General features: G+C 43.0%; 1 protein-coding gene across 1 annotated transcript in view; it reads left to right on the top strand.

Annotated features, from left to right (window-relative positions):
- Positions 1 to 10596, top strand: part of LOC106870061 (uncharacterized) — a 15239-nt gene extending 4643 nt beyond the window's left edge. Inside the window, exon 2 of the mRNA XM_014916030.3 lies at positions 3027 to 10596. Within this exon, the coding sequence (XP_014771516.3) occupies positions 3650 to 5518 (1869 nt within the window). The 5' untranslated portion in view covers positions 3027 to 3649 and the 3' untranslated portion in view covers positions 5519 to 10596. The remainder of the gene's footprint in view (positions 1 to 3026) is intronic.

The raw sequence follows: 10596 nt of genomic DNA, 5'->3' as shown, positions 1-10596 counted from the left end.
CAAGCGATAGTGGGGGACAAACACACATACACATCATCATCATCATCAGCATAATCATCATTTAGCCTCCATTTTCCATTCTGGCATGGGCTGGATGGTTTGACAGGAAATAGCCAGCTTAGAGGGCAGCACCAAGCTCCACTGTCTGTTTTAGCATGGTTTTTACAGCTAGGTGCCCTTCCTAATGCCAACCACATTACAGACTGGACTGGGTGCTTTTTACATGGCACCAATGATGGGCTTCTTTCAGTTTCCGTCTACCAAATCCACTCACACGGCTTTGGTCGGCCCAAGGCTATAGCAGAAGACACTTGCCCAAGGTGTCACGCAGTGGGACTGAGCCTGGTGTCATTTGGTTGGGAAGCAAACTTCTGACCACGCAGTCATACCTGTGCCTATAACGAATTGTTTGCAAAAAAATGTCTGTACGGTTACTATGTTGAGTTACGTCCCTTTATGGCAAAAACTAACTTAACCCACTCGTGGAGAAGGGGTGGGGTAAAGACTGAAAATAGGGGGTTGACAAATTGGCATATTTTAATATAATTAAGATGCTTTCAAGCATTTTAGACTTATTTAATGTGATGGCAAAGGAGGTAGAATTATAAAGTTGCAAATTTTTATTTTGTCTTATTCAGATAGCAAGATGGAGGGCAAAAAGCGTCACTGTCCCGGTGGGTCGGTGGGAGCTGGTACCTGTCAGTTTGAGAACTGCTGACTTAGCTAGTCAACAAATAGAGATTGTTGAAATAAGTACCAGAGTGAAATAAATGCTGGGGGTCTGTATGATCAATTATAAACAATCCTCAAAGGTGTTGCCCCAGCATGGCCTCAGTCCAATGACTGACACTAGTAAAACAAGGAAGTATGCAGCTGTTGGATTCATGAAGCATTACTTTTGTCTTTAATCTAAGAAAATTACTTTGACTAACTAATGAGGGAACCTCTATATGGTTGTTTGACCTGCTTAAACATAGCAACCAAATCTTCCTCAACTCACATTCTACTATCTCCAAATAGAAGATTCTAGATATACCTGTTCTTCGTGTTCTGTGTCTGCAGGTGTTGGTGCTTTTGGAGCTCCGTGCCAAAGTCTGAAGAATCCGGCTTTTTCTAGAGAAAGATATGGCAGTGGTTACCTGTTACCTTCTGCTGCTTTGTTTGCAGTTTGCTCTCTTAATCTGACATCAGAACATGCCTTACATACCTATGGGCTTGTGTGACACTAGGGGCCACCGACCCTCCTCCTGGGCCTGTATGCCTTAGCCACAGAACCATCTGCTATATGGTCCATAACTAGGCACCCTGACTAATACTACCAGCTCCGGCCAGAATGAACCTGAAGAGTGGTGTTGATTAAGGAGTAACTCCAAACTCCCCACAAACTCCTGGACTCCCAAGCTGGAGCCTCACCACTGGATACAGTTTAGTGCCTAGCCTGTGGGATGGTCACTGCTGGAATGGATCTGAAACACGCCAACATCGGTTGTCAAGCGATAGTGGGTGGATAAACAGACACACAACTACACACACATACACATACGACGGGCTTCTTTCAGTTTCCGTCTACCAAATCCACTGACAAAGCTTTGGTCGGCCCGAGGCTGTAATAGAAGACACTTGCCTAATGTGTCACGCAGTAGGACTGAACCCGGAAGCATGTGGTTGGAAAGCAAGTTATGCAGTGACGTTTCTGGTGTGTGCTGCTCAAGGTGGCCCTTGAGTTTGCCTCACCTTCCGAGTCCCCAAGCCTATGTAGGCTTATACAGCGGACCCAAAAGCGCCGTCCGGAGCCCAACCGCCCACTCTTCGACTCGTCTCTCCCCACTCCCCTCACCCCAGCTACGCTACTAAACTTTTACTTCCGTGTGTATATATTTGAACAAAGTGCCGGGACGGAGAACAAACTTCTTTGTTTATATGGTGTACATTTTGTCGATATATATATATATATATATATATATAAACAGTTGACCTGGGTTAAGTAATTAGACAACGAACCAATCAATTTGCAATTAAAACCTAAGATGACCTGATAACGAGTTTAAGGTTTTAACAGACGGGAAAACCTTGAGAGCAAAAACGGAAATAAAAGAAAAATCTTGGTTGAAGTGACTGTAACAAGGGAGGTAATCCTTGATACTACAAAGCTGGTTTTCCAACCACCCGTTGCCTCCCTACACTCACGCATTTCGTTGTCGCATCCAATACACAGAAGCGCTTACTCTCTCTCTCTCTCTCTCTCTCTCTCATATACACAGACACACAATTAAGTTCATCTTTAAATATCTATTGCTTACATAAATGTATCCCTAGATTTGCACGCATGCACTCAAGCACATCTCATGGTCTCTATCTCCCCCCCCCCCCAACGCATACATATTCTGTATGACTTTCGCACACACGGACCAAGTACTTGGCCTCTACACACAACCCCTACACGTGCTTAAATACTTTTCATTTTATTTAGAAAATAAAATGAAAAGTAAAAGTTTTCTTACCTGCTTCATTGATTTGCTGCTTCCTTTTAATAATCTTTTCTACTCTAGGCATAAGGCTTGAAATTTGGGGGCAGGAGATAGTAGATTATGTTGTCCCCGGTGCTTGGCTAGTACTTAATTTATCGACTCTGAAAGGATGAGAGGCAAAGTCAACCTCGGAATTTGAACTCGAAACATTAAAAATGGATGAAGTATCCCTAAGCATTTTGTTCTCAACATGCTAACAATTCTGCCTATCTCACCTTCCTTTTAATAAACATTGCTGCTTCTTCATTTTAGAAAATAACTATTTTTAAATCTCACAACGAGAGATATTCAGCAACAGTACTTTGGAGTAAAGATTATTTTCCAACATAACATTGTGTTGTATAGCCAGCTGGAGACGATGTCTCCCGGGGTTAAATTACAGCAACATTCGTTCTAAACCAGGACTGCCATGTTATGTTTGGCAAACAATGTTTGCTTCTTCATCTTATTTGAACTCCATTTTATCAATTTTTTTTTTCTTCTTTTGTTTCATTCCAGATGTACACAATCTAGATGTTTCCTGTTTGTTCGATCAAGTCAACCCAAACTTCTGATTGTGCCGAGATCAGCTTCTTTCGATGGGGGTCCTGCATTCACTCAAGCTGAACTCTAACACAGATGATGATGATGATCTGTATCACATATAGCAAGGGTGGTGTTGGGGGTGAAGGAGGTCATGTCATTTCTGTGGTCCAGCAGCGGGCATTTCGTGCCCTTTTCCTCCCCTACCTCTCCCACCTCACTCCTGCCACATTCTTACTGAATCCTTCAACTGGAATTTGAACCTGAACACCATCTGACTCTAAGTTGTCAAGCCCCGAGGGCTGCATTGAAGTAGGGAACATTGCTGGGGTTCTGTGTAGATCTATATTTCAGGGACTGTTAGACTGGTTTTAAATCTACACAGGAAAGGAACTGACTTCACATACATACCTAAATGTGTGTATATATATATATATGAGCACATAGCCAGAAGAATATATACACAGACATTCCAACATAACAGTATAACACACAGCTATATATTGCTTCCACACATGTGTATGCAGAAGGCTATATACATATCCATTATATACTAAGCTATCACAACTGCACACCTAAATGCATACTGCACTTGTGTTATGGAGCATATACTGGATAGTAACAGTTTAATAGCAGTAACAACAACACCAATAACTGCAGCAGTAGCAATAGCAACAACAACCACTAGCGCTATCACCACCACTACTACATCTCTTCCTGGCTATGAACTAACAGAAGGTGTTGTACACACTGTGAGCAACGAGCTGCAACCAAACAGCACCAAGGCACTTGGCCGAACGACTTGCAACATCTGTGGCAAAGCATTCAGTCGCTATGACAACCTGGAACGCCACAAATTGACTCATCAAGCTGTGAAACCATTCAGCTGTGACCTCTGCAGCAAATCATTCTCTCGTAAGACCCACCTCAACCGGCACCAAGCGATCCACACAGGTGAGAAACCTTTCAAGTGTAGCGTGTGTGGGTTCGGCTTCTCCCAATACGTGAACCTCGTGCGGCACATGCGCACGCACGACAACACAGCCATGTCTACTATTGTATACGAAGGTGCAGTGCCACCGACCTCCGACCGACCTTACAAGTGCACCCTCTGCCAGCGTGCGTACATACGCAACTCGGACTTCTTGCGGCACGTGAAAAGCCATGGAGAGGCTGCCGGTCAGAACGTGGTGATGGCCAAGGTGCCAGTAACGGTCATGATGACCCCACAACAAGCACCGCAACCACAACAACAGCAACTGCAGCTGACGCAGACGACAACATCCCTCCCTCAGACGCCAACTGCCTTCCAACACGAGAACCCATTCAAGTGTAACCTGTGTGGTGCTGTGTTCGCTGCAAACGGGGACCTCACCAAACACATGAGGCAGCACCGCAATGAGCTTGGGCGCAGTGACGACACTAAGACCTTCCCCATCACGAATGGCTATGTGCACCAAGTGCAACAACTGCCCCAGGAGAATTACTATGACAGCAGTCGGCCATATATTTGCAACGTGTGCGGCCGGACATTCTCTCGGAACGGCGACCTCACTAGACACATGCGCTCACATCCGGAGAGTGCATACGACTGCAAAGAGTGTCTGAAGGCACTGACTGAACGGCAGGATGCAAGTGCACAAGGAAAAGTGCAGTCTGCTCCATTGTACAAGTGCAACGTGTGCGGGAAGACGTTTTCAAACAACAGCTACTTTGAGCGTCACCAGAAACAGCACTCGCAAGAGAAACCGTTCAGCTGCGACGTGTGTGGCAAGGCATTTCTGCAAAAGTATCACATGATGGTGCACAAGCGGACGCACACCGGGGAGCGGCCCTTCCCGTGCCAGCTGTGTGGGTTTGCATTCACACGCAAGGACCATCTGGTGCGACACCAACGGCTCAACAAAAACGGAGGGAAGCTGAGCTGTGTTCCACAGAATGCACTGATTAACAACCTGCAACAACAGCAGCAGCAAGGGCAGTTTCAGACTGCGCAGCAATTGCAGGAACAACAACAACAACAACAACAACAACAGCTTCATGAACAACAACAACAACAGCAGCTTCATGAACAGCAGCAACCTCAAGAACAACAACACTTACAGCAACAACAACTGCAGGAACAACAGCAGCAGCTGCAGGAACAGCAGCAGCAGCTGCAGGAACAACAACAGCAGCAGCTGCAAGAACAGCAGCAACAACAACAGCAGCAGCTGCAAGAACAACAACAGCAGCAACTGCAGGAGCAGCAGCTGCAAGAACAACAGCAGCAGCAACTGCAGGAACAGCTGCAAGAGCAGCAATTGCAAGAGCTACAAGACCAACAGCAGCAGCTGCAAGAACACCAGCTGCAGGTGCATCAGCAACAGCAACAGTTGGTGGTCAGTGTTGTAGAACCAAATGGTGCAGGTGTTGTTGCACAGGCACAAGGTGTCGCCACCGCAATGCCTCACTACATCAACATTTGACCTTCCTTACCAAACTTGACCTCTTGACCAAACTTGACCTCTTGACCAAACTTGACCTCTTTATCAAACTTGACCTCTTGATCCTGCTGAATAATCTCCAACTCCCTCGCCCTAACTTAACTCTTTCTTGCCTGTCCTCTCTATTATTTCTTGTCTCGTCTTAATCTCTCGCAACCTCCCTAACCGGTTGCCTCTCCTACTCCCCCCCATCCCATGCCTTAGCCTCTCCTAAACTGTTTTGGTACATCTTAACCTAATCTCACTTGTACTCATATAATTCCTTTTGACTTCTCATCACTTGTCATAGACTTCTTGGATCTGACCTCCGTTGATCCAGCCGGTCAGTTTCTTCGGACCCTATGTCTCCCTAATGTCACTTCCTCTAACCAGACACGCCCTCTCCATCTCTCAAATGTCTCTTCTCTTACCCTGATCTCACCTCTATACTCCCCCCACGTGACCTCGCCAAAAGACTTTGAGGTCAGCACTCTCGAACCAGTGACCTTTGTATTAGCCCATGGTTTGCTGTCAGGACTAACGATGAGGTGGGAAGAGGTTGCCTCCAATGTCTGGTGTCTGTGGGAATTTCGCACATACTCACACACACACACACACGCATGCGTGCACACTGAAGTGTTCTGGTCTAACGTTCTGAAGTGTTCTGGTCTCACTAATGAGGTGGTGTTGGGGATGTTTTGGACAACACAATATTATTGTTGGACAGGGAGACACATACACACATGAATATACTCTTACTCATACACACAGGGACTAAAACAAGTTATGCACACACAGCCATACATATACACACACACAAATTACTATGGTCAGCTGTGAAAAATTCTGAGACAATGTGATGGCCTTAAATTTGGTTTAAATTGGAGACAAGTGAAAGAGGACGTGTGTGTGTGTGATGGAGGAGCTAGATGTATGAGGAAGTTGTGTTATTGCTGCTACGCGTAAAGTACATCCCTTAATCAGGTCTGAGGTCTCGTAATTGAACGCTTAGCTTACTGGCTAGGACATCTGTGTCAGCTAAGACAGTCTTTTTTTTCAACATGTAGCCATCTTTGACAAGCATCACCATAACATCTTTTGGACCAGCATATTATTGTCATATCATATATGATACCAGTAATCTATTATCACTGAAACTGTTGTTGACATGTTACAGAAACATGTGGGGACCTGGTCACATGTATGTTAGGTTGGTGACCTGCAATGATGCGGTCATAACCTGAGGGGATGATAAATAGGTCAACTTTGCCTTTTGTTCTTTTGGGATTAATAGAATACTGTACCAGCCAAGTACTAATGGCCTCTACCCCCATCAAAATTACTAGCCTTGTACTGAAATCTGGAACCATAATTATTGTTTACAATAGATAATGAAGTTCTGTGGTTAGTCTTAATATGTGAGGCCAACTATTATTATACTAGGGTGACTTAAGAGACATTGTTATGTACATCAACAACAGATTGACTGTTATGAGATATAAATGTGGAACAAAATGAAGCATTTCATAATAGGTAAGACTGTATGGACATGATGACGGTTTTTGAGGAAGGTATGTCATAGGTAAGGCGTGTAACATAAATATAATTGGCTGAGATCAGTGTTAGGGGAGACTGCAAAGATACGTCACAGTGAGACCATGAATGATAACCCGATTGCTTTGTTTTCTTCTTGTTTTGATTTCATCCCTTTGGGGTTGATATAATAAGTACCAGTCATATATTGAGGTTGATTCAATTCACTACACACCTTCCCTATGAATTTTCAACTTTGTGTCAAAGTTAGAAATTATTATTATTATTATCAAAGGTGGTCAGCTGGCAGAATCGTTAGCATGCTGGGCGAAATACTTAGCAGTATTTTGTCTGTCTTTACTTTTTGAGATCAAATTCTGCCAAGGTCAACTTTGCCTTTCACCCTTTCAGGGCCAATGAAATAAGTACTGGGATCAATGTGATCAACTGTCCCCTCCCCCAAATTTTCAGGCCTTGTGCCTATAGTAGAAAGGATTATTATTATTATTATTATGAACGTAGTGATCAGACAAAATGTTTGTGGCATTTCATTCCACTCTTTACGTTCTGAGTTCAAATCCTGCCACAGTCAACTTTGCCTTTTACCCTTTCGAGGAGGTCAATAAAATATACATTCCCAGCCAAATACTGGGAGAGAGGTGTGTGTGTGTGTGGGGGGGGGGTGCAATGTAATCAAATTGGTCCCTGCCCCTACAAAATTGCTTACCTTGTGCTAAAATCTGAAGCCATGACTACTACTACTACTACTAATACTACTACTACTACTACTACTACTACTACCACTACTAAATATGAAATAATGAAGCGCGGTGCAACAGATGGTTGAGTACCAGACTGATTGAGGGCTGCATGGCGTTTAGGTTTTGTTTCTACGCATTAAGATTGTGAAGGCGTGTGGCCCAGTGGTTTGGGATGTTCAGCTCATGTTCATGAGGTGGGTTCAATTCTTGGACCAAGCAGTATGTCATGTCTTTGAACAGGACATTTCATTTCACATTGCTCCAGCTTACTTGTAAGCATAAGAGCCAGCTGGAGCACTGGTGCTACTTATTCTCTGCAACCCTACCCAGGTGTCAAATTTTCCAGGTTCTACTGGATAATGGGTAGGAGGCCCCAGAAGTTGTCTCAGTCTGCTTGCGACTACATAGGACCCCCTAAAACAATTAGCAAAACTATGGTCTCGTGTCACCAAGCCATACTTGCCCATCCATGACTAACAGCTGGTTGTATTATACTGTTTCACCCCCTAAATTCTGGGGTCATGATGTTAATACCAGTTATATGCTGGGGTGGAGGATAATTGATCCAATTGATTACACCACTCCCAAAATATGTGTGATTTTGTTGTGCTAAGGTTTTGTTGTTATTGTTAACACCAGCCCAACTCTGACCAAGCAGACCCATGATGAAAGAGTATTCCAACCATGACCATGCCATCTGTTTTGTATACCAGGGACTTCATTGTCCAATCTGTCCTCTCTGTGTTTTTATTTTCAACCATGGTCTATTGAATTGCATTATTCACTGTGTCAGCCCCTTTTTATCAGATGGTTGGCTGTTCTTGGCGGGAGTGAATTTAGGACCCCTTCACTGGAGAAGGAATACCAATAAATGTTTGATAAGGGCTGTGAAAATTCACAACCCTTTAGCATTTAATCTAGCCATATCTGGCCCAGATATTCTGCCTGTTTTACATTAAAACTGACCAGATCCAATGTTCCAGAGCTACTTTACAATGTCATTCTAAAAAATATACAAACACACCATTGAAATCTTGAAACTACAAGTCAATGTGTCACTAATTGAAAACAATGTGAATAAATAGACAACATGGTTGACAAAGAGATCTGAATCTTAAAGACGACTGAAGCTGATTTTCTGACTGGATAAGTGGGCCCCTTTTGGTATCTCTTTATCCCTTGAGTAAATGATCCACATTATGTACCTGACAATGAAGTGGATAAGGGTGTGTCCGATTCATTAGAAGGCTGCTGGGTGGTGGGGTTGCAGTAAGGTACCCAAGTTGAATTGGGTGTATTGGGGTACGATTTAGCTTCCTGTATGAGACCAATGCAATAGAGAAGTACACAGGTTGATAAGATAGTCATTAGATAGACAAGTGAGATGAAGACAACTAGATGGACAGGTGACAGGCAAACACAATTAGGTCACAAATGCCACTAGCCAGAAATGACAAGGCACATGGCTACTTTAACAGATTAAAAATAGGGACTACTTGATAAATGGGTGCCAAGAAATTCCTAATCAATTAATCTGTTTGTTGAACTTAATTATTTAATTAACATTGAATCTATTGCAGTTTATGCTGTATTAAATACTGAAGACATTTAGTTTTGGTCTCTTAATTTTTGAGAGAACTTTCACTGCTGCCACATTGCAACTCCCTGTTGTTTGTACCTGTGTGATTGACTGTTTGATCTGAAGTCTGTGAGATACAAGAGAGAGAGAGAGAATGATGGAGTGGCAGACTATAAGAGAGGAAGACCTGAGAAGAAGTGGTAAAGACGTGTGTGAAGGTGTGGAAGCCTAGTGGTTAGGCTCTTGCTCTCACGATTCTGGCTCCAACTCCTTTGCGTTCTTGAGTAAAAGACTTCGTTTCACTCTGCCCTAGCCCTCCCCTTTCAATCGGTGGGGAATGTCGGGCCGGTCGCCTTGCCAGCGGGGGGTGGCGTCATTTGAAGGTTAAAACACTACAAAAGTGCATTGTGACCGGCGATGTGTAACAATATCTGATAGCCTGGTCAGTCACGTGATATATATATATATATGCACACACACACACATATGCATGCATACAGAGAGAGAGAGAGAGAAGAGGTTCTATAGCACTGGAGCTGTTATTTTTACAATCAATTGAAACTTAGTCTAAGGGAGAGAAGCAGCAGCTTTTGTTTAAACAAGAACTTTGTGAAAATGTGAAGACCAAGACAGGTCATCCAACATTGCTATATATATATATATATATATATATATATTTCCAAGAACATTGTGGAAATTTGACAACCGAGAGGGGTCCTACATTGTAATATAAAACATTTATTTCCATGAACTTTGTGGAAATGTGCAGACTAAGAGAAGTCCTACAGTTGTAATATAAAAAAAAAAAAAATAATATATTTCTGTGAACTTTTGTGGAAATCCGGGGACCAAAAGAGGTCCCACGTTGTTACATAATTATATTTCCGTGAACTTTGTGGAATGTCAGAACAAAGAGAAATCCTATATTGTAATATATATTTCCTTCTATGTTAAAACTACCTTTTTTTTTTCTATTCTGGACATTGAAGAAGGTAGAGGAAATTGGAAAAAAAAAAAATGAAAACCAATGCACTAACAAACAAAAAAACAATGTAAACACAAGCATGGACGTATTGTGTAGACATTTTACATATAGCCCTGCTGTCATACACCTGTATACACAGCTGCAATGCCATGTAGAATACTATATAGCAGTACCACACTACATATTATTGTCATTGAATAAAGAAGAGAAAACAAATAATAAA

The sequence above is a fragment of the Octopus bimaculoides genome, chromosome 14 (assembly GCF_046866305.1).
Source record: "Octopus bimaculoides isolate indiv1 chromosome 14, ASM4686630v1, whole genome shotgun sequence".
Taxonomy (NCBI): Eukaryota; Metazoa; Mollusca; class Cephalopoda; order Octopoda; family Octopodidae; genus Octopus; species Octopus bimaculoides.
Note: the sequence above shows the minus strand (reverse complement) of the source record. Positions and strands in the feature narration are given on the sequence as shown.